This window comes from Hermetia illucens, chromosome 4 (genome assembly GCF_905115235.1).
Source record: "Hermetia illucens chromosome 4, iHerIll2.2.curated.20191125, whole genome shotgun sequence".
NCBI classification, from domain to species: domain Eukaryota; kingdom Metazoa; phylum Arthropoda; class Insecta; order Diptera; family Stratiomyidae; genus Hermetia; species Hermetia illucens.
The window spans coordinates 140,500,662-140,528,208 of record NC_051852.1 but is presented as its reverse complement, the minus strand read 5'-3'; the positions used below and the strand labels follow the sequence as shown (position 1 = coordinate 140,528,208).

At 44.2% G+C, this 27,547-nt stretch overlaps 1 protein-coding gene across 1 annotated transcript in view; it reads right to left on the bottom strand.

Moving 5' to 3' along the window:
- The window catches only part of LOC119654108 (neuropeptide CCHamide-2 receptor), a 132,960-nt gene that overhangs the window by 40,339 nt on the left and 65,074 nt on the right, over window positions 1–27,547 (bottom strand). The window contains exons 4-5 of the mRNA XM_038059271.1: window positions 16,616–16,809; window positions 16,402–16,522 (exon numbers count right to left, since the gene is read on the bottom strand). Coding sequence (XP_037915199.1) covers window positions 16,402–16,522; window positions 16,616–16,809 — 315 coding nt within the window. The remainder of the gene's footprint in view (window positions 1–16,401; window positions 16,523–16,615; window positions 16,810–27,547) is intronic.

Below are 27,547 nucleotides of genomic sequence, written 5' to 3'. Positions count from 1 at the left end.
GCCTCCGAGCAACGCACAACCCAAGAACTGTGCCAAGGTTGAGGAGAAAGGATCGTTCGGGGTACCTACGGCTAAGCGGAAACCGAAGCGGCAGCGGTCCCCCGACGATCCTAACTCGGCAACGGCTAGGCCTTCATTTGCAGCCAAGCCTATCGAAGCCGAGGGATGGGTCCTGTATGACGGCTCTAATATATCCGATTACGATACTGAGCAGTGCGAACAGCTTAGGTGAAAACTCCTCCAAGCTGTAAGGGCTGCATCCGCGCAAGACATTGAACTTTGCTTTGAGTCGATAGGTGAATACCGTAAAATGTTACGGCTAAACTTTGCCGACGAAGGCACGAACGAGTGGCTCTGGCAGTACTACTCCTTCCTCAACGATGTGTGGAAGGGTGCACGACTAACCTTGAAAAGGTTTTCTGAGCTACAATCGTTAAAAAAGTGCTTCCTCTGGCTTCCAGAAGAAGAGCGGAATGGTGCTGGGGTTTTGGAACAACTTGGAGAGAGAGCCGTTAGGCCGGGACCTTTTCTCACTCTCGGCGTTCCCGAACCCGATGTTAAGAAGGTTCGGCAAAAATCGGGCTGCCGGCTCTACTACGGGCTAGGGACCGTCACGTTACAAGGGTTGGCTGCCAAAACCATTGAAGGGAACGTGCAGCCCTCGGCATCTTCATCTGAAACGTAGATGAGGTGCCACACTTCAAAATAAATTTGCAGCATTGATAAAGCGGCGACTGTACTTATCAGTCGTCGAATCAATAGCTGCAAGACATTTATATACCTCATATAAGAACCGTGGGTTGTTGGTGGGGTAGTCAGGGGCCTAGACTTACAACATGCTGACCTGTTGTATGCGAATGGAAGCGATCGACCCCGCTCCTGCATGGTTGTCTCAAAAGACTTCCAGGCTAATTTGGTTAACGACCTATGTGATATTGACACCACATCGGCTAAAATAACCATAGAAAGTCAACAGGGATATAAAGAGATAGTGTGATGCTCAACATATTTCCCCTAGGGCCGAAAGTAGAGGCATGAGCAGGATGTGATGTCAACGCTCGCCACATATGCTGGGGAAGTTCCAACATCAATGCAAGAGGATCAAAACTACTGGAGTATCTAGTAGGAACCGATTTGCTGATCCTTAATTTAATGAGCCCATTTTCTTCAACGTGGTCAGGTGAGAGGTCATCGGCTTCACTTCTCCGACCAGTGTGTGGAGAGTATCAAACGATATCACAATCTCGGATCACAGACGTATTGATTTCGCAATGGGACAAATTGAGGGATGTATAAAATAGAATTGAACACCCGAGTCACGATCCCTGGGAAGTGCATCAAATCCATTGCTGGAATTGAGAAGACAACCCAGATGATCACTTTTGGCAAAACATAGGAGAACGTCAAGGGTGCTCCTCGACCGTGCTTTGAAGTATGATTCAGGTGCTAGCTGGAATCGCTATAAAGAGGCACACAAGGCTCTAAAGGAAAGCATAAGATCGGCTAAGCGATTATCATGGAGACGCTTTTGCGAAGAGGCTAACTCTCTTGAGATAAATTCAAAGCTGAAACGGATTCTCGTTAAAGAACGTAGCCAGAAATAGGGTTATTTACCTTTACAGAACACGAGGTACACAGAAAGCGACGAAGAAACGGCAAACCATTTGCTTGAAGTGCACTTCCTAAGCAGCATCCAAAATCTAATCTTGGGGCCAACAGGTGCATGCAGCCCTCAACCGAGAGACTGGAATCTCGCATGCAAAGTAGTATCACTGGAGCTAGTCAAATGGGCCTTTAACTCGTTTCATAGATACAAGTCTGCAAGTCCAAGGTAACGCGCCTACCCGAAAGACAGATCCACGGAGACAGCACTCCATGAACTCACGGCAAAAATTGGTAAGGTGATGTTCGAAAAAGAATACGCCTTAGATGCGTTATGGACATCGAAGGTGCCTTCAATTATGCCTCATTTGCGGCAATTTGTGATGCGGCAACACAGCATGGAATCCAACCGTTGTTAATCAGTTGGATCCTTCACACATTAGAGTGGAGAAAAATTCACATATTGGTCGGCCGGAAGTCTATTGAAGCAGGACGTCTTAGGGGCTGCCCACAGGGAAAAGTTCTCTCTCCTCTGTTATGGCTCTTTGTAATGGAAACTTTGCTGTGGCTCCTGGAGGACAAAAAAGTCGTCGCGCAAGCATTTGCGGACGACCTAGGCGTAACAATAACCGGCAAGTTTGCGGACACAATATGTGACCACTTGAATGCAACTCTGCATGAAATCCACAGTTGGTGCCTCCGCAATGGATTCACGGTGAACGCTAAGAAGACTGGACTAGTTATGTTCCCTAGGAACTTCAGGTGGGGCAGCTATACGCTACCCACCTTAGCGGAAACGGAAATACAGCTCGCACAAACAGTCAAATATTTAGGAGTACATTTCTACTCCCAGTTAACGTGGAAGCACCATATCCAGGAGCAATATCAGAAGTCCTGCAGATTAATCTGGTCCTGTAGGAATGCGATAGATTAGACCTGGGAACCACCAAAACAGATCCATTGGTCGTATACGTCCATAATAAAACTCATTTCGGTGTATGCATGCATCATCTGGTGGCCGAGACTGATCTTTGCTAACAGCAGGAAGCTGCTAAAGGAGGTTAAAAGACTTGGTTGCCTAAGTATCACTGGAGCAATGAGTACTACGCCGACTGCGGGACTTCAAGCTATCCTAAATTTACCCCCCATTCAGGTGAAACAGGAAGCAGCCAATGACGCATATAGACTTAATACCATCGGGGCGTGGAAAGGCGGCCAATCACACGGTCATGCGTTTATCTGGAAATTCCTTGAAAAACATCGGGTAGCCCTGATGCCGACCGATTATATGGTTTCCAGATTCATCTTTGAAAAGACATACACTATTGTAATCACCGAAAGAGAAGAATGGTCGACAAATGGCCATGGGTCTTTTCAGTACAGACTTAATAATCTTCACCGACGGGTCAGTCATGGAGGGCGGATTGGGCGCAGGGGGGTTCTCGGGAAATCCCATTATAGAACTGGCCGACCCCTCGGAAAAATAATGACCATATTCAAGACGGAGATATGTGCCATTTCGTTGGCAGCGGAAAAATTTCTGTGATAAAAATAGAGGGGTCGCACTGCTCAAATCTTTTCCGACAGTCGGGCGGCATTATCAGCACTAAATAGCAACGACATATCAAGCCAGTTGGTGTGGATCAGGTGCTGCTGAAACTTGGCCGAATGAACGAAATATTCCTGGTGTGGGTGCTGGGCCTGATCACTGGTAATGAGGAGGCTGACAGACTGGATCCACAAGGGTGGGGCCAGAACCAGCTCTTGGAATCCGACCATCTGCCGTAGGCGAGAAGCCATTGAATAGGCGATTTACGGGGATAGTGCAATGGGCTTAACAATGGCCTGAGTGGCCGGAGCTGCAGCTCTCCCCAGTAAATTAAACTAGGTAACTAATTAAAGGTTTTGTAACATAGAGTGGATTAATATCTGAAAGGTTTGCGCGGCATTGTACAGTCCAAAACTCATCCTAGTGAACTCGAAGAGTCCAAAAGGCATGCATATTACCATCTTCGGAAAATCTTCAGAAGCAAAAACTGATACATCAAGCTCTTGGTTTAGTTGAAGGATGATGGGGCGAATCCCAATAAGAGTGGTTTCTTCTGGATGTGAACATCTCTTTTTGGAGGATGGCTTCAACTATCAAACGAGACAGAATATTTGGTAGGCGGTCGTAGATGCAAAGCCAATTTGGGCCGAACATCTTGAGTATATTATAACAAAAGCAAATGGATTAGAATCACGACTGGAATTCTGCATATACCAAGTAATGGTGGACCCCGTCCTTACCTATAGGTCACAATATGATGACTAAAGAGCAGAGGCAAGTTGATAATAAGTTGCTCTCGCTCCAAAGACTTTGCTGTGACTGCATTATGGGGGTAATGCCACTCATTGGATCAGGTACTACAATGGGGCCAATTTTTCATCGTACAAGCTCCAATTGAACGGTTTTGGATCAAGATGTTGATGTGTATCCGTGCGGATAAGGAAAAGTTGCGCTTTATCCGCAAAGATAAAGATAAGTTGTACTTCCTAACAAAATATTTTCCCCTTAATTTGGATTACGAGACCATCCAAATTCAAGAGTGGGACGCAGTAGCGACAAATCAATTTACCATAATTTGCGCTAAGCCCTCCATCTCTAATGGAAATTGATTGTAGGACTCTCCCCTTCTCATAGTCTTCTGCTTTCTCCATGGGGATCATTTTTTTCAATTCATTTAATCTTGAAGTTCTCCATTTAGTGCCTTGACAAACTGAAACTTTACCGAATTCACCTTACGGAAAATGGGTAAGAAGTGAACTGGAAAAGCAGTAAATGGACTACTTAATCCCTCTCCACCGTACGCAATGTGCCTGATAACTAAAACCATTTGCAAACTTAACAGCTTTAGATTATGCTTCAATGCCCTCCCCCCATGCGACCTAAATTTTTCAATATTTAAATTATAAGAAAAATTCGAACGATTCGGCTTGAGGCTGGTCGTCAATCATATGTATCTTGGACCTATCGGTTTCCGTGACTTTCCGCCCGAATCCCATTGCTGGTGGAGTCCTGGGCACTAAGTTAAAATTTTAGGAGCAGGAAAATATCAGAGTAATTCATTTTCAATGTCCTTTCACGGTTGAAATACATGATGTTCGAAACAGCTTGCAGCAACGTCAGCGAATTGGACTATTAATCCTCGTCCTTTTTTCAGAATGGTATTCTTATGAGGGTGTTACCAAGTTTAGTATTCAAGACTTTGCGAGGACTAAAGAAAGCGGTCACTTGTGGTTGAAGATAAATCTTTCAGCTCAGCATGTGGGGGTCGCCATTTTATACATTTGGACATTAAAATTGCAGAATGGGTCATAAATCCCCTTAGCTGTAGGTGCTCGTTCGATTGAAGCTTATCACTATTCCGATGACACCACGACTACTGGAAAAGCCCATTGTTCCTCATCAATTTTTCTCCCCATTATCAATACTAAACTCGACAACCCTATCGTTGGCGTCCTTTAAATGGGGACAACATTCTCCGGGGAAGCTTTCACTTTCAAACTAAGGAATTCCAGTCAGCCATGGATAATACATGTAGGGGTCCCCGGTCTCCATTTGTATGTATGACCGAACAGGCTGTAGGCCAGAAACCGTCTTAAAGTTTACAATGAATCCGTTGCGGATCGAATGTCGGGATTTGTTTATTTTTGTAAAATGACTCCAAGTTACGAGCATAACTGAGTAGCCATTAGAATCCTTAATGGGAAAATAAATGAATAAAACTGAAAGGATAATATTCCGCTGGGGGCGAGAAAGTCAGTCACATAGACGCCTTAATGAAACGTATGATTAAACTTTAATGTTGTTTTCGCATCTCGGAAAGGGTTAAGTGGGTTGTGAAAACAACTTGTTGTCACATTTAGTTTTTGTAATTTCCACTTGGATGATGAGGGAAATGTTTTAAATGGAATAAAAGCGTTTGTTTATTAGTATCTGGGCAACAATAAGATCCGCAATAATACGCAGTTCCTTCAAATTATAGTTATGGTTATATGTCTGGCTCCATCCCCAGAACCTAAGTCAGACCAAAGCGTTTGCGGCAGAAGTGCGAAGGCTGATTAATTGTTAGACCTTTGCACTTCTCCATCCTGATGGTGGTGACTTTTAAGGTTTTTTTTTTTATTTTACATAGTGAATAGGTAGTTTGCGAGGCCAGGAAAGTGGATTTTCAATGAAATCAATGACAATCTTAGTGGCATGGTGTGGTAGGATTTTCACTAAACTTTCTAACTAAAATCGACCTCACTGTAATTACGCGGATCTAGGATGAACTTAATGGGGTAATAGTAACTAATATAATATTATTAACTTTATTTGAGCATATATGGTAATGAGGAATATTTTGAGGCATAGATACTGTGGCGCGGCAGGATTCGCGGCATTCGAAATTTATTTCGAATGTCGCGAATACCAGCGGACAGATGACGTCACCGGCGCTTCACTCAGTTCAGACCTCGCTACAAGAGTGAAGAACAGAGTAGGTGACGAGAAACGTCAGATGAAAAAAATAATAATAATAAGTAAAAAAAAAGACATTTGGTTGGCAGTCATTGTGAAAAGAACGAGTTTTGTGCAGAAAGAAAATAGTTACGGACGGAAATCAGTATAATTTCTAATATCCCGGATTTTTAATAGGAGTACTTTTTTGAAATTGTGTATTGAACTTTGTTATATACGAGAACTTTGTAAAATACAAAAAACATGCCAGAAAACTATTTCAAACGTACCTGGTTTGTTAATTTTACCTGGAATTCCGGACGAATTGTCTAGATAGTATCAAGTTTTCATTAAAGTGAAGGGATAAACATCGGTTCAACTTGGAAAAGAATACAAGCTCCTAAATTGGTGACCCCGGAGCGAACATCGCCGCAGGAGCACCAGCTCAGCCACCGTACCACAGAATAATCGGGAAAATTGAGAAGATCTTGAGAAGCCTTTCGTGGTGCCAGCAAGATTCCGTGATGCAAATCCTGAGTGTGTAATGTCCATTTTACCGCTGCCGTTTTAAAATAGACTCGTCGCCGTCGTCACGGCAGCCCCGCTGTCGCCGTCGCCGCCACGTCTGTTGTTACGGACGCAGCAGCTGCCACCGCTGCCGTCACAGACACCGCAGCCCCAGACGCCATCACCGAAGCACCAGACACCATCATTGCCGCAGCCACTTTCGCCACCGTCACTGCAGCCCCCGCCCTCAAGACCAGCGTCAACGCCGTAGCCGCCGCCACAACCATCAACAAAACAGACACCGCCGCGTTATTATTATTTATAATTTTATTAAAATTTTGTTGTTTTAAAAAAAAGTGGTAAGAATAAAAACAAAATCGCCGCAAGAGACGGCGTCGAGGCGTTTGCATCGGCATCTTTTCACTTGCTCTCCGCTCTTTTAGCGAGTTTTTTGCTTTGGGGTGCGTCGTTGGTGTCGCTTTATTTTTTCGCTCGTGCGTGCATTTGTGGGTTCGGCCTGCCATGTCGACTAGATCAGTTTCACCGCGTCTTCGCTTTACCACTCGCGTCGAAAAGAAGTTTTCTTTTTATTAGTAAAGATGTCGATCGACAACAAAGACGCGGCAGGCCCATCGGACCCGCAAGTGACCACCCTTGCCGTACGCGTCCCTCCGTTTTGGCGGCAGAACCCCGAACTGTGGTTCGTGCATTTGGAAGCACAGTTCCAGATGTCCGGGATCACAGCGGACGCGACCCGTTTTAATCACGCGGTGGTCGGCCTGGACGAAGAGTCCATCGTGCTCGTGTCTGTGGTAGTTAAATCGGCTTCATATTCACTGCTCAAGACTGAATTAATCAGGCGCCTGTCAGTAAGTGAGTCAGCAAAACTGGATCACTTGCTGGCAGGCCCAACGTTGGGAGATCGGACTCCCAGCCAATTGCTGCGCGAAATGAAGCAATTGGGTGGGAGTAAGATCGACGTCGAGTTGATGAAGTCCCTTTGGCTGCGTCGGCTCCCGGAAGGCACCCAGGCGGTCCTCGCGTGTGTCTCAGGTTCCTTGGAGGCACTAGCAGTTGCGGCCGACAAAGTGCACGAGGTGCACATACGCCCAACCATGGCGGCCGTTCAACAGCCATCGGACGAGGTGGGCGACTTAAGGCGCGAAATAGCCGCCTTAACAGCCAGTGTGGTTGAGATGCGGGCGACGCTGGACGCTCAGCGTTCGGGCGCCAGATCACGAGCTCACTTGCGGTCTGCCACCCGAAAAGGGCGATCAGGTAGCAGGTCGTCAGGACAGTCCACGGACCGAGGGATTTGCTGGTACCACCGCAGATTCGGCGATAAAGCCACCAAGTGTACAATCCCTTGTAAATTCACGCCTGCCGCAAAAAACTAGGTCCGCGGGGGGCCCTGGCGACGGCCACCCAGAACGCAGCGCCACGTCGCCTAACAATTTACGACCCTCTCAGCAGGCGCAACTACCTAATCGATACTGGTGTGGAGGTTTCGGTTCTTCCCGTACCTCGGCAACATCAACTATTTCCATAACCGCTCAAACTGGCGGCAGCAAATGCCTCCCGCATAAACACATACGGGTATAGGCAAGTGGACATGAGTCTTGGCTTGCGTAGGACGTTTTCGTGGCGTTTCATCCTGGCGGATGTCAGCTTCCCCATACTAGGCGCAGACTTCCTGTGTCACTATGGATTGTTGGTAGACTTGCAAAACAAGTCTCTTATAGATTCCATGACCAACCTTAATTCGTCGGGACAAATGGTATCTCACCCAGGCAATAATCTTTCCGTTCTTTTAGAAGACATTAGCGACTCTCGTGTTCGGGCACTTCTCCAAAAGTTCAGCCAGATTACTACCGAGTGTAGTCTCTCCAAACCAGTGAAGCACAATGTGCAGCACCACATTATCACTACTGGTTCCCCGATCTTCTCGAAGGTGCGTCCTCTACCATCCCAGAAACTGGCTATTACACGGAAAGAGTTTGAACAACTCGTTCAACAGGGTATCTGCAGGCCCTCAAACAGCTGTTGGTCTTCCCCACTGCATATGGTCCCTAAGTCAAACGGCGAATGACGCCCATCTTTTAGAAGACATTACCGGATGGATTATCATGATTTTTCTTAGGTTTTCGGTTGAGTAGTTTCTGAGAATGGTCCTTTCAAGTAAATGACCCTTTTGGAACCCCGTAATCCTTGCCTTGGAAATCAGTGTTGAAATTCTGAAAGTTACTAATCGAGGCGTTTCAGTTGGTACTCCACATAGCTATATTCCCCCATTCCTTTTAAGAACAACGTGCACCAATGTAGTTCACCACAGTTCCCACTATCTTACCACATTTCGTGTTAATCAGTACAATCGTTTCTGAGAAAAGTGCGTAACAAGAATCCTAAATGCATGCTGTGAGATGAAAAGGAGGGCCTGGACGGCAGGCATACTACCCGAAGGGGCAACTTTTCCGAGTTCAAAAAGGTCCTAAATGCAATGATAAAACGAGGTTGATCCAAATCAACCTCAATCACTATAGGATCGCTCAAGACCACCCACGAATCAGAGGTACAAGTGCTATAACAAGCAAACACTGTAGAAACCCTAACAACAATGTGTGGGTAGCCTATTGCACAGGTGGGGCGGACTTGTGAGTATGTTGGGGCCAAGTCATCCAAAAATGTATGAGGCAGTCCACAAGTGGGTTTGTATGGGCAAAAATAAACGGCGTATACGTCCACAGCTGCTATACTCTTCAAGCCTGATGTTGGTTAAATGCGAGAATATGTTGGATAGATTGGCCTTGGATGCAAAAGAACAGAAAGCAAAAGTCATCGCCGGTGCCTTCAATGCATGGGAGGGTGTTGTCTCTTGGAGGTTTTCGCGAAATTAGATATCATATTGGCTAACGACGGTCAGGTTCATACTTACCGGAAAGGGGAGTCCGGTTCGGTTGCGGATCTCACTTTTGTTAGTCCTTCACTAGCTCACGATTTGTCCAAGAATGTCAGTCGACACTGCACACAGTGGTTACCTGGCAGTAGTCTTTGACTTGAAGAGTAAGTCAATTGGTTCGAAATCTGCCCATCCAAGATTGACGAGAACGTCAAGTTGGTCTGCGAAAGCAATTGATGAACAAACATTCATCGATGTGTGGTTGGACCAGGACACTATACCAGGTACACCCCCTGAAAGAGCCGTCCATATCACGGAGTGTATCACCACAGCAAGCAACTCATCGAATTGTCTGATCGTCGGTCGGGGTGTCATGGGGTCAGACCAGCGGCCCAGAGAGCAATGGATAGGATTGATCAGGAGCTGAAACAGCTTAAGCTAGTAAGGAGGCTCGAAGAAACCTGAAGGTGGGTATACAGCGAAGCAAGAGGGGCTGCTTCAAGAAACTCTGCACAGAGACGGATATAGACCCATGAAGGCAAAGGTTAGTGTTGTTGTCTAATCCTGATAAGCCTCCTGGTGAACCATCTTCCTACAGACCTGTATGTCTATTGGACACTGTGGGGGAAAATGTTGAAGCGAATAATCTACAACAGATTGCTTCTGGCTATAAAGAGTCTGGCGGGCTTATCAGACCAATAACTCGGCTTCCGTGCAGCCAGATTAACTGTCGACATTGCTCACTGGCTTAGCTAAAAATGCAACACAGGGAACGGGTGTCACTAGCAAGTATTGTGCAGTGATTACCCTTGCGTGCAAAACGCTTTTAACTTAGCCAGTTGGAACCTTATAAGGAGGTTGGCGGCGTTTGGTGTACCCAGTTACTTAACTGTGCTTGTCGACAGCTATTTAACAGATAGAAGGCTCTCGTACGGCACAGACAATGGAACCAAAGAATACATTGTCTCCATGAGTGTTCCATAGGGCTCTGTTCTGGGACCGCTATTGTGGAATGTATAACGATGCCCTCGGCGGCCCAGCTGCTAGCGAGGTACAATAGTAAGTTACGCCGATGACATAGTAGTGATTGTTGTTGCAATTGGTTGAGTCATACTGGTTTATCTTAGGAGGCGTTCTAGGGATCGCTAGGATATACCCCTTTGCTACTCTGGACGCGATCTCCACCTCCAACCTTTGACAGAATATGGGGCCGCCACTCAAATAATTGTCTAATAGTTACAAGTGACAACGCGGCATACGGATTTTCTAGTGTATTTAGCACATCTGCCCATCTTATGAAATTCAAACGTTTCCGACATGAAGCGTTACGAGGATCGCTACCCATATACATACATGCCTGACGAGAGGTAGTTGGCCTCGAAGGCCTGGAATAGAAGTTTTAATGCAAAAGGGATGATAGGAGAAACTGAACAATTGACCTATAGAATATTCACCGCAGACTCCGTTGCTTCCACAATTTTCACCCTGGGGCTTGGGTTTACTCTCTACGACCCTGACCACAACTGTTCGATGCAGCCCAATCGTGACTTAATAGCGTCCATTGTGTTCCTCCGGCTTTTAAAACCAAACTGCTTTGGGGATAAATTCCTCGCATATGATATCGTTTCAGCGGGTCTACTGCTGATAAACTTGCCAGGCATCTTCCCAACTGTAGTGTCGAGTGTACAGAGACGTCGGTATGCCGACGGAAGAACACAGTTTCCTTTGCCGCGAGCTCTGTCACCTTTCAACAACAAGGAAATATGCCGTCCTTCAGGCAAGCGTTGAATAGACCGATTAGTAGGTCCAGTCGATGGTTGGACAGCAGTTTATTTACCTCAGCAGGAATACCGTCAAATCAGTGGCAACTTCTTATTTTCGGCAGATAGCTTTCTCAAGGTGAAAAGTGGGCAAGCCTTCGCACTTTTTACGCTTACGTGCAATACAGTGCAGCTGTTCGGCATTAAGTGAACATCTGTTTACCCGACTGAACTTCGACTTTCGGTTAAACAGCTTATAAGGACGTTCTTAAGGATCCCGATCCGATTCGTCGACTCGCTTCAGCCAGCAGTGAAGTTTAATTTTATCTGTCGTACTGGTCATTCTAGTACATGCCTCTGGCGGAGGGTATGACACTTCTTGAGCAGCATGCAAATTTACGTCGTTCACGAATACATGGAAGGTTTGTTACCCCACAATGTGCCATGATCAGGTTAGTAGCTGAATTTACGATCGCATCAGCTCCAGCGCGGCTCTGTTTTTTTTCAAAAATTTCGCCGAATTCCCCATAGTTCATCTTTGCGACAGGCCGGTGTACGTCGAGAGGTAGATTGGTTCCTGGGAATTCTTCTAGAGCTCGTTACCGCTCCACCGATAGCACCAGTGGTGTGATTCTGACGTATATATTACCTCGAAAATGGTTCTTTCGCAACCTGGCCGCCGAAACCTTGCCACTTTAGAATGCGCGTTTTTTAGGGCAGGTATTTTGTTCGTTTTCTTACAATATTATTCGTCGTTGTCGTTGTTATCGGGGTTGTATAGCCCATTTCTGGCCTTGGCCCCCATCCCGATCCATTAATAGTGGCTTTCGGTGGTTTCCTACCGGTCTTCATCCCTCTGTTCTCCCTTCGAATGCCCTTTTAGGAGGTATCCAAGCGTATTCCATATGTTGTTATTGTGGGCAGCCTATTGCAATTTTTGAATTTTCATTATTTTAGAGACTTCCGCGTCGTCAAAAAAGTAATACATGTCTCATCAAGAACCTCCTCTTAAAGGTATTGACCTGTTTTTTGGAAGTTTGTATGCGAGACTATGCTTCCATAGTCCATCCGGTCTTATAATCAATTTGTATATTCGAAGAGTAGCCCCCTTGTATATGAAGCTGGCTTTTAAAGTCGAAAGGAGTCAGGGTTCTGTTTCTGAAGGCGACGTTTTATTTGGGTCACTTCAATCCATAAGTTCGTTGACCCACTTTTTTGTTGTTTTGTTGACTTTAGTTGTAGAAAACCAACTATGAATGGTTTCTAGAACTTGCGAATGCTTCTCGACAACGGTACCGAGCGTTCCTAGGTTGCTCACAGTCTTCAACTTAAGCAAGAATTCCAACGATATAAACTGGTCATTCTGGACCTAAGCGAAACAAGATGGTGGGATTCTGGAGAGTATCTCCCTCCTTCTTTCCAAACTTAGGGAAGTGGTTTTATACACTGGGAACACTGTACATTGGAGTGGTAACAGACCCGAATTTGGTGTCAAGTTGTCTCTAACGACTACCCCAAGGCGCGCTCTCTTCACCTGGGAACCGTTTTTTGACAGACTTCTGACGACAGCTTTCCGGCCCAAGTTAAGGAGCATCAAAATTGTACAGTGCTATGCACCAACGGAGACTTCCAATGTAGCGGAGAAAGTTGCTTTTCATGAGCAATTATTCGTAGTTCAGGACAGACTTCCTACAGGTGACATTGTGATCATGATGGATATGCGATGGGAAAGTACGGTCTTGAGGACTGTAACGATGACGATCGGGGGGTTGTCGAATTCTGCGGCTTCAACTATCTCGTCGTTAGTAGCCCACTGTTCGAGGAAAGAGTTTGCCATGAGATTAGTTGGGTTTCAACCGTTAGTGGCTACCGTATGAGAAATCAAATCGACCACTTAGTAATCAGCGGTAGATTTAAGAGTTGCCTCCGTGATATGCATAACAAGAGAAACGCTAACATCGGCCTCAAGTGGGATTACTATCTGATGGTCGCTTATGTTCGCCTGCATATTGTATTCGCGACTTCTCTAATGGTTGGAGATCTGCAACCTCCAAAGTCCAACAACCACCGCATGTATGATACAGCTGCTACTCGACAGTGGGAATTCTATCTTGCTGATTGGACGGCAGATACACTGAATAACCCACATGAGAATATCGATGAGCATTTTAGAAGTGTATACCGCATAAAAAAAAAACTTGCGTGAGGTCGCAAACCCTTGAAAGGGCGTTAAGGGTCGACTCCTCATTCACGATGACAAGCAGCTGATGAGGTGGAAAGAATACTTCACCACGGTTCTTAACCGAATCACTCTTGTAGATGAGATGCCTAGTCACCATAACGAATATGGACTGTTCCTCTAAGCAGAAGAGAAGTCCCTTTAGCCATCAAAGCATTTAAACGGAATAAAGCCGCTGGGCTCGATGTTGCTGCAGAAACTGCAGCTGCGTGTTTCCGCTACTTTCACTTACACAGAAATCCTGGAGATCTGACACCTTTCCCAGAGAGTGGAGGGAGGGGATAACCATTAAGATTCCAAAGAAGGGAATCTATTTTGACTGTGAGAATTGGAGGAGTAACTGCGTGTTTCATGCCGTTGCAAAAATAATAGCTCAAATAATCTGGGAACATATTAAAGAATATCTCGAAAGCTTGATCAACAGAGAGCACCGATATTATTTTTTCTTTTTATCCGTCATGCGGAGGGGAAAAGAATGGGAAATAGCCTAGGACTGAAGGTAAGCATCAACAAAACCAAGATTCTTAGTCTAACGGGTCATCGCAATTTCCCTAACGGGCAGAGTATCGAATGCGTCAATCGATTGTATACAATATTTAGGAACTGCGATTTGTGCCGGCAGTAGGATCCAGCTGGATGGCGTTCGACTCAATTACAACACTAGATTCGCCTTCCCTCCCTTGTCTAAAATCTGGATATTCTGTTAGTTCAGCACCAAGCCCAAGTTGAGACTGTTCTGTGCTAGTGTTCTTTCTGCGTTACTATATGGGAGTAGTACATGGAAAACTACCCCCACTGTCAGTCGAAGGTTCGTAAACACTTGCCTGCGACACATCATCGGACTATGCTGGCCTAAGGCAATTTCGAATTTAGAACTTCGCCGGCTCACAGGCCTGTCAACGGTGGGCCATGTGATCGGAAGGCGAAAGTGGCAGTGGATAGGTCACACCTTAAGGAGGGGCGAAAATTGGATTGCGATCTACGCTATGTACTCTCTTCTGATGGCCAACGAGTGTCTCGGAAAGTCTTGAGGAAGGTGAGACGCATTTCAGGTAAACGCGAACAGTGGGGGTAGGTTGTATACCGTAGAAAAGGTGAATAGCAACCAAATATATTTACTCAAGAGAACCACATGCGCGAACATCGTTGTGCAAAGTCAAAAGTTTTTTAAATTTATTGTATTTGAAGTACATAGAGGCACTATTGCATATGAAATTCTGCTCCCTAGTATCCGGATATCGAGAGCTTTGGTTTCCTGAAATTGATATATGCTGAGGTAACGCCCAATAAGTAATGTTTCGAAGGATCGGACGTAGCTGTGGTGTTTAGCTAGCCTTACTCGTCCAAAACAGAATCGCCCTGATGGATGGAGCTAAGCTCCTTAGTGTAATATTCTGCGTATATCAGATTTTATGTGTGGTCTCCAGTCAAACCTGGCAAAAGGTTTGGCACTCACCCAATAAACTGGCATTCTGTTGATGTTTCAGAGCTCAGCATAGAAGCTGCAAGATGGTCTGGCTTAATGACGTGCAGCTTTATACGAACTGTTGGACTCCTCCTGCTTGCCCCTGTTAATGCAAGGTTATGTCAATCATCCAAATCGTTCTTAAACTTAAATTTCACGAAAAGAGGATCATCGGATTCGTCCGAGAGTCTAGTGGTATTACCAGCTCCAATTTCCTGTTCAGTGTCGAAAAAGGGTGTGTGAATAAGTACAAAACATTTCTAAGTCCGCTTAGGAGGGTGAAGTGACCAAACTGATCACGGAGAGAAGGAAGTGGTTCATGGGCAGGTATGTAGAGTGCCGTCAAATATTCCCAACTGTCAGGTTCGAGCCGCCGGACAAGCGGTCGTGTCATACACCCTATGGCGTTGTCGTTATAGTTATCCTTTTTTAGGCGGTTATACTATATATTCATCATAGTAGGGGTCATAATCTCACGTGGTTTCATACCCATTGTCATGTGTGACATCGTGACCACATTCTGTAAGCGCCCTACTAGTTGTAACAGGGTGCTATCTTGCCCGATAAGTTGTTTTTGGATTTAAATTCGATGGTTGGAACTAATTCGATCGGTCCAACCCCCCAGGAATATACCGAATTATAAAACCAGAGGATACTTATATGTGGTATGGAAGAGCTGCAAATATTTCGCAACGCAGGCTTCAAATCCAAATTCGCTTATAATGAGGTCGCTAATTATTGGTGTTTGGTGTTTACGGCAATTCAGCTTTCTACAAAATGCTAGGATAATGGCACCCATTTGAAATGAATTTCTGTATTTGTGCTCCATGCTCCAATTTGCAAGATTCAGTATTTCAAAAGAGCTCACGACTATCGATTTGTGTGGTTTTCCATTCGTGATTGGCATTTCTGATTGTAAAACCATAAATAGGGAGAATTCTACTGTCAATCAAAATGTTTCGATTCCATGCGCTACCCTCCAGAAGGTGAAGCGACTGTTCTGAATATTGTGGGGCTGACCAGTTCGTGGCGAGCATGAACGGATGTTCCTAGCTAGGATTCCGCTTCAAAAGTGAATTCGCTAGTTGAAATGAATACCGGAAGCAATTCCTTTTAGTGGGAAATTTTCATAGCAGCAAACGACGAATCTACACTGGTGTGTTGCAAAAATCAAACATTGCCTGCGGGTCGACTTTGTGCTTCGCTGAGTACAATTCCAAGGAAACTTGTTAGTGGCCACTTTGCTGGCCTTTGCTCATAGTTTGGCTCTTGTAAAATTGCTTTGAAGCAAGAGGAGTGTGTCTGGTTACTGGTTCGCGGCAAGCGAGATTTTAATTAAATTTTGGCTTTATGAAGTTGAGCCAATCTAAGTTACTAAAAGGCTTAGTGATATATAATTACAGTATTACACAGAGTGATATATCTGGACAAGTCAAGCATTCCACTTACCTAAAGCAAAATCCTACAATCCTGACAACGTGCCAGAAGTCATCATAGTCCTCGTCGGCGTTTGGATTTAGATGAAACCATAGTTGGAAGACATGCCACGGCAGGAAGCATGCTATGAACACTGCAAGGACCAAATAAAAATGTTCATTTTGCAGGATCTAAAATGCTGTCATGATGCCAATTCATAAACATTTGTGGTGGGAGCACAACTTACCGATAACAAACGTCACAACCATCCTGGCGACATGACGCCTGGCCCGGGCTTGTGTTCGACTCTGTGGTCCTGATATCTCCCCCGGCATTTCACGTGCACTCAAATGGAGCCGACGGGCCATCAACGCATATAGCACTCCAATAATTGAGAGTGGAAGCAAATAGTAGGTGATTGCTTTCCCAATGACGTTATATCTGAAAAATATGTACAAATAAAGCCCATGATGGATTGTTGGAGAGATTGATGTGAGGGATCGGAGCTAGTAAATTACTTGGGGAATTGGTTTAAGAGTGGAAAACCTAAATCTAGTCGTGATGAATGATAATTGTTTATGAACTCCATCCCGTTCCATTATTATATTAAATCGAATTTTCATTGTGGTGAAATAGGATTGGAATCATGATAGAGTAGCCAAACATTTAGGGTACTTAAGGTTTGCATTACATAAACATATATAAATATAAAAACTTTACGGTATGCATTGCACCTGTGGTGGTTCTTTGAGGTAGCCTTAAGCTTATATGGAGGTAAAAAGTAGAATATTACAAGAAACTGTGCTTTGAGGTGAATGAGAATGCCTCTGCATATCCTAAACTCTCTAGACGATTACCTACTCTGCCGTGGTGAGGGAGTTTAGTATGAAGGATCCTCCGCGAAACCAGAGGTGACACCTGAAGCCAAGCGGTAATCCAAACCTCAAGCCAAGGTGTGACTACCGTGCCGGGGGCTGAATGGTCACAGGGTTTAAAACGTGGCCGTGACCGATGAATTCTGCATACCAAGCGACCCTCAGTTTCAACAAGCCTTGTCTTGCCAAAAAGGGGCTCGGCTGAGATTGACTTATTTTCCCGGATAAAACAAAGGCAATGGGAGCCAATTATGATGTAACTAAAAAACCTAAAAAAAATCAACAGCACTTTGATCATGAGCGAAAGGGCAAGCCTGATCTCTTCGATGTAGAACTTGAATCTGGACTCAGAGTAGCTAGTTATTCAAGTGGGGACCTAGTCCTTAAAGAATCACGCGAATCACACATTAATTATCCTTGGTCCTTGGTGTTCCTGAGGACAGTAAAACGCAAATCGACTACATCCTCATAAAATGCCGAGCGGATTTACAGTTGGCGATAAGCCGCTATTGACTGCAAAGCCGTTCCTTATGAGACCATCGCATCTCAACATGGACCGTTGATTGTTGTCTTGTGAATTAAATGGTGACAATTTCGGAAGAGAGGAGAAGAAATTATCAAACTTACGCGAAAAATCGTGGAATCAAGCTAAAACACGATTCAAAAAACAGCCTATGCAACCCTCGGGGTCACCAAGCCTTGTCATCGGTTCAACAACTGGGGTCCTCGGCTCTGCAATGACGATGTTCAAATAAGCGTTAGTGGAAAGAGATACCTCTATCATAAGCTCCTCGGTGATAGAACACGTCTATTACAAAGGTCTTTACGATAAACTGGACACTCGGGATAGCGAAAGAGATTTGTATCAACTTTCCAAAACCCGACAACGAAGCACGCGCATTCCTTACCGACCGACAGTTTGCGACGGATAGCTGACGACAATATTTCTAGCAAATTTCAACGGAACATTTTGAGTAATCCACCTGTTTACGCCACTGATGCTTTGATGTGGCTGCGGAAAAAGACAGCAACCCCGTCATCTGGACTAAAACCATGTACTGAGGAGAACGTCCATAGTGGTGGTACCGGGATACGCTGTACCTACTATGGTATGTTGGTCGCGATGCAGTAGGCGAATGCTCCAAAGGCTTAATTAGGATGAGAAGACCCGAGCCTGCATGCGGACTCATCTGAAGTGGCTTTAGGTCATAAAACATTACCAGGGGTATACTGGTATCATGGAAACCAGGATAGCCCCTAGAATTCACATGTCAGTCTGAACTAACTGAGTCATGCACTCATTATAGACTGGTACCACTGTTGCTGTTTCAGCGGGGCTCTTGTGGGGGGGGGGCTTTGTGGTCAATCCGTGTCTTACGAAGACCATGGGGTTAGGTCAACTCGGAAGGTACTCACGTTAAACCAAGAATGGGACTGTCTACGCAACTGAAGCAATAAAAAGAATCAAATCGGGAAAAGCAAATGGACCTGGCGCATCACTACTGAGCTCTGGAAAGCGAAGAGCTGGCGATCAAAACTGTGGCTTAGCGAATTCTTTAATCGTGTTATTGAGGAAAGTAGAATACCATCTGACCGGTGAGAAAACACCACACTTTCAATATGGAAAAAGACAGGTAGTCTTAAAGAATATTCAAATTATCATTCGATCTGGTTGGCCCCGAAATCGTTCATATAACCGTGAATCAAGCGGGATTTTTAAAAAAGTACAAAACTCAGCTGCGCGATTACTCATGGAGAAATTCCGAGAGAAGTATTGCCTTCTTTGCATTGTATTTTGGATCTGGAAAACGCGTTTGACTGTGTGGCGCGGCAGGATTCGCGGTATGCGAAATTTATTTCGAATGTTGCGAATATTAGCGGACAGATGACGTCACCGGCGCTCTCCACTCAGTTCAGACCTCGCTACAGGGGTGAAGAGCAGAGTCGGTGACGGGAAAAAATGTGAGATATCAAACTCATATTTTTCCTGGCAATTAATTTTTCGCTCAGCGTTGAGTAACCAAGAAAAAAAAAATTTTTGGTGCCTGTGTTGTTCTTCATAATTATAGTGAAAGGGGACTTGAATACTGAACGGAGGAAATCATAAATAACACGAAGACATTTAAATTTTGGAATCTGCAGCCTGACGTTGTTGTCTTATAACTTCAAAAACTGAATGTCATACAAACTTATCTGGTATGCTCTTCAGCAATACCTAGTGCCGGAAGAACACGTGCGGTGGGTTCAATTAGTAGTAAAGTTGGAAGTGTGGTAGTTATATCGAAACCCCTTCATGTCTCTGTCGGCATTGATCAATGAAGCGTTCTTTTGCCACTCCTCTTTGTTCTTATTATGGACACTGTCACACGGGATATCCAACGTCCAGTGTCCTATACACTGATCTATGCAGACGAAGTTTGCCCAGCGTCTAATAGCCATCTCGAGCAATTTGTTCAAAAAGGGAATGGTCATCTGATGCAACACAGTCTCAGATTCAATCTGAATATACCAGTATTGCTGTCGACCGATCCCCGTGAAACAGTCACTATCCTTAGCAGTGGCACTCACATGCCACCTGAGCGATTTAAATATCTCTGCCAATGGGGAACCACGCTATGGAATTGCATCCTGCATTAGTGCAACCTGGCTGAAGTAACGATCCACAACTGGTTTAGTTTGTAATCGACGTATCAATGAACGTCTCAAATCTAAAATTTACCGTAGTGTCGTCTGCTCTGAGTGTTGGCCGACTATAAAAAATAATGAATGGCGTATCCTAATAATGGCGACGAAGATGTTGCGTTGGACTAGTTGCATGACATGCCCTGATCACATCCAAAATGAGGATATCCGTGATCGATATCGGGTTGTACCGATCGTGGAAAAAATACTAGAAAGGCATCTTCGATGGTATGGTCGCAACATTTGCGCTAACGAGAATTCAGTTGCCAAGATTAATCTGAATACCGAGGTAGATGGTAAGCGACCTTTTGGGAAGGTTGGGATGTGGTATCTGATGTGTGGCCCATTGCCCTGGTGATATGGAGTTCGTGAGGCAGACAGGAGTTCATAGTCACCCCAAGATTAGTGACTTCTTTGAAGGGTTGGAAGCGAGTATTCTGGATTTTGAGTGACAGGGTAGAAATATCCCTCCACACTTAAAATTAAAATTAAAATGGCGTTAAATTGGTGTTTCTGTAGAACATGATGGTCTCGCATTTAGAGATAGTTTGCATTTGCATGGCTCGTCTAAATAAGAATTCAGATGAGCTTCGTTTTTGTGGAGGTATAGAGGATCAGCTTGATCACGTATCGAAAGACTCGGATGGGGATGATGGTTTAGGAGGAGGAGTTAAACAAAAAGCATTCTTCCAATAGGCGGGACAGTGGGATAGGAAGACAGAGATCCTTGAGTTGCATTTCTTACAGACGGTGGAAGGTTTTCTTATTTTTTGAAATGGCAATTGAAGCTGGTACGATGTTCGAAGTGGCGAAATGGATGGGTGAGATTTTTTCTCGGATTCGGGATCAAGTAGTGACTGGGAGGAGGAACATGTACTGGCTTGTCACGGTAGTAAGGATGGGCGTGAGAGGAGGTTGGAGATGGACTCTTTGATCTCATTTTCAAAACGCTGGCCGCGGAGATGAAGGGTGTGCTTAGAGGAAGCAGTCTGCAAGCGTGTTCACCCTCACGGAGATGCTTTAGGGATGATGACCTTCTGGTAAAGTTTTATTATGGCCGTGACAGGTTTTCTAAGCGTCTTCTATGTGACAGAGTTTAGCAGAGTATTGGCGAGGTGGTTAGTGTATAAGGCCAGAACTTATCTAGGGACCGCATTTTATGTAGGATGTGTGAGGATAACAGAGAACATTTTTTTCTAAATAGTCTCTACCGGAGCTTCTTCTTATATTTGATATCCTCCAGGATATCATTGGCAAGGGAGATCAGATTGTGGTAATTGAGAAAACGGGTGGGGATCAGTTCGTTAAATACTTTCTGAACTGTTTCAGAGTATTGACGTAGTGTCAGGTTAATGGTATCGTTGGAGACTTGTTGGTTGTTGGAAGGAAGTTACCGATGTTGAAAATTGGATTTGAGGGTTGCACTTATACGTTTCAAGTTGGCGTTCTGGAAGTCAAGGACTAATGGTGTAATAGGGCGTATGGCTCTGTCAGGCAGTTGGTTGTCGAAGATTATGGCATCGTGATTGCTAACGCCTGGGCCAGTCTAAAAGAAAGGGAAATATATAATATAACTGCTGGTGCGGAAATGATCAATGTAGGGGTTGGAAAACTTGTTGTTTAAGGCGGGGAGGACTGGGCTGAAGTGGTATAGGTTAATGATGGGGTGAAAATTAGTAAGGAATTGTTGAAAGCGTGCTTCTTTGTGGTCCGCAGTCATGGATCCAACACGGGCGTCTAGCTTCGCTGGTGTCGAGGGACGAAAATTGAGGAAGATGGGGTTTTGAAAAAGGTGAGGGTAATTTTAATAGAATTGAAAGTATTGGGAGGTGGGTAAGTTGCGTGGACAAACATTTCTCAGGAAGCGAGAGTGCCCCCCTTAGTTTCACACAGGATGGCTACGTTGGATGGGACCCGGCCTGCGAGTTTGGCCAACAACGGAGTTGACGTTTAGCTTGATCTTCCTGACGTCCATTGTTGAAAATCAGGATGCCGACCATCACGTTAAACATCTAGAGGAATTTCTGGGATTTTCTGGCGAACTCGAGGAAACCGAGAATGGATCGACTGGGAAGAGTTTACGGACGGGCGCGAGTTTTGGGAGCGGAGCTGGTTCGGCAGCTGCAAAGAACAGAAATGGTCACGTGTATGCCGACTTTCTTATCAGGCGACCGATGGATCGAAGGTTTTGAAATGTCGCGGGACGGAAGGATGGCACACGTTGCGGCTCGTTCATCTGCACCAGTATATGAACGAAGACCAGGCAGATGTGGTAGTTGAACGATCGTTCGATCTGCAGTTTATGCACTTGAGTGCTTGTTCTGATGACTTCTGCTACTATCCTGGCATATGTAGCAGATCCCCTTGAGACAGCAGTAATTTAGGTGGCAATTCGTTGCGGGGCTCATTCGCTGGTAGTTTCTGCATTGGAGTACTTGTTTGTTTTTAACCAGCACGAAGCGGACGATAATGTACTGTACCAGCTGTGCAGCTGATTTGATCCTCAGTGAAGTGACCAGCCACAGGTCGTACTTGCCGTTCTTATTTGACGCCCATGTCGTGATGAAGGGTTTGGCACTCATCGCGCTGGAGATCGCCTTTGTTTTCAGCTCATCAATGATTTCTTCAGGTAGAACTGTTCAGTGGATTCAGTAAGGATCTCGTGTGTGTTTCTTGACTTTTTAATTGGACATTTTTTGGGCAGTCCTTTCTACTGTAACTGCTGGAGTAAGTTGATGATATGCCGTGTATGGTTTTGATAAGCGCGGGCCGCAGTTTTCATTATTGTTTGAAATTCGAGTGTAGTAGTGCTGATAACTGTAGCCGGCTGGGAGTCTCCTTCCTGTGAGAGCTCCATATCTTCAATCGCTGTTGCGCGTGAAGCGACCGGCTGGTGCTCGGTTCCTTCGAACGCCCGTTTGATACTCGCTTCGAGCGATATGATGGACGCTAGGAGTTCACGGATGAGGTTTTCCTGCGATTTACTTTTCTTGAGCGCCTCTTCGAGCATTTTGAGTAGGAGCGTGTTTTGTTTTTTCAATGCAACTACTTATTGTATCTCGAGAACAACCATCGGCGCCATGGTCTTGTCAGAGCCACAAATCGTGTCGGAGTTATTTTTCGAAAACATTTGACTCGGTCATGGTGTTATCGTCGGAGCCATTGAGAGGGTTGTGACCAGTCCAGGTGCCCTGGGGCGGAACGCACTCATCGTCAGCCTTAAGGTTTTCTGTAAAACAAAACCTTATTAAAATCAATTCACTGTCTGTCTGTCACACGCACTTTTCTCCAAAACGGCTGAACCGATCGGAACGAAATTTGGTGGATAGATGGAACCTATGAAATCCCACGCATCCAGCGAGTGACATAAATTTAGGTGGAGTTTAAAGGGGGCTTTCCATACATGGAAAGGGGAGATTTAAAAAAAATTTCACCGAATATAGTCGTGTAGGATATCAAATGATGAGGTCTCGATTAGTTCTTTCAGAAACTGACATTAGGTTTGGCGGGAATTGCAAAGTGCGCAGGTAAGGGTCAAAATGTATGCACTTACAGTGAGAGAGGACTCATTTTCGGAAACTACCCTACCCAAAAATCCAAAAAAAAATCAGGATGGTACGCTTAGATGAAACCTAGGCCTCAAAATATGTCTCATTCCGATATCTGCTCAAATAAACTTATTAATAGTATATTAACAACTTTTAGAAAGTTGGATAGAGGGCCATATTTTACATCCACATGTTAAATTTCGTGAAAATCTGGCAGTTAACGCCAAAGTTATAGCAGTTCAAACTTAGCAATTTCTCGCGACTTTACTGCTTCTAAAAGATTGACATTCGAATGATATATTAAAATTCCATTCATGAAGAATTTACTTCTCCCCAGCCCTTTTTAAGGTTTTGTGTGAAACAAAACCTTATTAGAATCGAGAAGGTGTCTGTCTGTCCGTCTGTCCGTCTGTCTGTCTGTCTGTCTGTCTGTCTGTCTGTCTGTCTGTCACACCTGATTTATTCAGAAACGGCTGGACCGATTGTCACGAAAATTGATGGGAGTATGTAATCTGGTGTTCCCTTTACATGCGGCAAGTAGCGCCATCTTGTGTTAAGTTTAAGGGGGGGCTCCCCATACATGTAAATGGAGGGTGCAAATTTTTTTTTCACAGAATGTAGCCATGTGGGGTATCAAATGAAAGGTCTCAATTAGTACTTTTCGAAACTGGTTGAATATTTGATGTCGGGTGAAACATAGGGGAGTGAGGGCTCAAAATATGACCCCCAAAAAGTGTAACAGGTCTCGTTCTCCGAACCTATCCAACCGAAAAATCTGAAAAAAATCATAGTGATGCATCTCTACGAAATCTAGGCCTCAAAATATATCCGGTTCCGATATCTGCACAAATAAAGTTAATAATAGTATATTTCCACATTTTAGAAATTTACCCGGCACCCCCCTTATGTTCATCCCAGAAGTACAAAATTTGCCATGCGTGTAATGAAGAATGTAATGCACAGTTTGGTCAAGTTTGAAGAAAATCCAACTATTATTAACAAAGTTATAGGGGATGAAACGTATATAATATATGCGTGCTAATGAACTTTGCGGATAGTGCCTAATTCAAATAGATATAAGAAGTAAATCGGAAATATGGATACGATCCATTTATATACGTGCATATATGTGTACAGTATTCGGAAATAGACAGTTTGTTTGTTTAGGGTGAGCGGAATATCTATGGCTGTAATATGTACGTATGTCTCGTAGTTTGGAAAAATATGAAAGATTATGTTGAATTTGTAGTTATACACGGATAGAAAAATGTGCGTTGAAATTTCTTACATAAGATGAACACAAAACCTTTATACCCGAAGCACGAGCTTCTGGTATTCCGACTTGTTTATATCTGTTGTAGGTTAAATTATTCGCATTTGCTAATAATATTAAACTCAGAGTGTGAAGCTTGTAAGGCATGTAATCGGACTATTATCAGTACAGGGGCTTCCATCAAATGCTTTATTTAAATCGCTTTCTAAAATCTAGAGGGCAATGGAATTTTTAACTGTGACACGGAGCTGTCATGCACTCGCCGCTCCTCACATCTTCTTCTTTTTCTTCAGCCTTTGTCCCGTTCACAAGCGGGGTCGGCTCGCTGTGATCGGTTTCGCCATTTTATTTTATCAAATGCCTGATGCAATTTCGAGGCTTTTAAATCTAGCGTATCAAGCCACCGTTGTTTTGGACCGGCCTTTTGGCTGCTTGCTATTGACTTCGACGAATTCTCGTTAACGCGAATTACGTGACCATACCATCGGAGACGCCTTTCTCGAAGTTTCTCCGCGATCGGTGCAACCCCATTACGATCGCGAACATCCTCATTTCGGATGTAATCAAAACGTGTCACGCCACCAGTCCAATGCAACATCTTCCTCTTCATTACCGCAAGGCGCCGTTCATTGTATTTTATAGTTGGCCAACACTCACAACTATAGAGAGCGGCAAATGGACGACATTGCGGTAAATTTTAGATTTGAGACGCTCGCCGATACATCAATCACAAAAAACACCAGTTGTGGAATGCCACTTCATCCAGGTCGCATTAATAAACAATTTCATTATGCAGTTCTCCGTTGGCTGATAGCATTGACCCGAGATATTCAATTCGCTCAGTTCTGGGTTCTGTTCTTCGCAATAACATTGTGTAATTCCCTATCTGGACACTGTATACGCGACTATTCCTTTAGATCCCATAACCGACGAGGTTCGACAACAACTAAGGCGCTTCGTATATTTATGTTTAAAATTCCGCGAACCTGTTCACAACCAACGCCACTACGTATGGCGTCATCGATTTCAGGGTACCATTCGCCTCTTCTAAGCCAAAGGACATATTATAGAAACTGTTCCTAATGGCTGCATTGGAAAGGAATTTTCAGTTTGCAAGTCCTGTAGTCTTCTCCATGTCTTAGTATTTTCTTTTTGAGCTTTGTCTTCCTTACTAACTACCATACTAATCTAGTAGCTTTGGTGTGATAAGTATCTTATTATCTTGCTCTCTTCCGGTATAGTCTGCAAGACTTTCCTCGCTGAAGTTTTAACCGGAACCAGCAAAACCATAATCTTGATGCAAAGTTTATAATTTGCCCCATTTCAACGTTTTCCTTCCTTGGTCGTGCCTTGTTCAGGTGGGGACAATCGAATGTCCAGATAAACCAACTTCCGAGACTTTCTTTAAAATAAGTTCTTCTATAACTTTGTTGAATTGTATCTTCAAACCACTTTTAAACTCTTTCATAAGTTTGTTCTGTTCACAAGCGGTGCTTTTTTTTTAAATACCTTCCTCCACGACAGGCATAGCGCTTTCATGCCATAAGGAGACTTTCCCCGGCTCCTGCTTCTCGTGCTTTGAATATCTTTTCTGCTCTTTTGTAACTTTACGGAATGTTCTCTGTATGCATGGATACTATCGCTTTGTGTGCTTCCGTTGACTTACTTGCAATACTTATTGATCACCATTTACTGCATAACGAAAGCGTCTTATTTTATTGAATGTGGCTGATATTATTATATAAATGTCTTCTGGCAAACGTCGTCCTTCAGTAGTAGGTGGAAGATGAAGTTGAAAAATGACTTCAAATGACTAAAGATTTTGGAATGAATCTGCAACAAGCTGGGCCACTTATCGAAACAATTCGATACAACTACGTTTAATTGAAGATTGGATCCACACCTTTCGAACAATGTACTTGGCTAATAAAACAACTCGAATACCTGCTTCATGTTCCTGTACACTATTGTACTACCTATCCAACTATGTTGAACAATGTTCACAAGATACGCTTTGAATCCAAGGATCTATGAAATAACAATGTACGCAACACCTCCGTCCCACTTAATGACGCTACCTACACCGTAATTCGATCCTGTGTATTATGATCAACTGTCAATGTTCGGTCCGCAAAGGCTTCTTCTGATGATACCAACTTGGCCATGGAAACTACCATCCTTCCTGCATCCGATATACAAACACTTATATTATTTTGCGCACATTACACTCAAAACGACGCATATAAATTTTCTCTGGAGGATCTATTTTCCGTAGGCTAGACATGTTTGAACACTTAAGTGTCCGAGGTAGAGAGGGCAAAGGGACTAGTTCGACTGCCATATGTACTTTTCCATTCTGAAGGTCATCTCTTTGGCCCTAATTCCGGTCCGTTCAGAGCTTAGCCAGGAGACCGATAAAGCTCCGAAATAGGCAATAGCTTCTGTTTGCAATTAATTGACATCCTAATCTGAAACGCATAATCGATGGCGTTCGGAAATCGACAAAGGACACACATTCATTTCAGTATCACAATATAGTGAAAATCTCCTAAACGCACGTTAGAGGGTGGACAAGAACATAATACAACTTCTGCTCATTGGGATTCCATACATGAATGTTTGGTCCTTTATGTGGATGAGGATGTTTATTTGGCAAAATAAATTGATTTAGACTAAGATTTTCATGATGACAGTGCTACGGACAACGACAGAATGCAGGATATTGTCCATTAATTGTTCAGCAATAATTCGGTGGTATCTGCTGAAATCAAGAAGTGGAAGAAAAGAAACCATTATCAAGC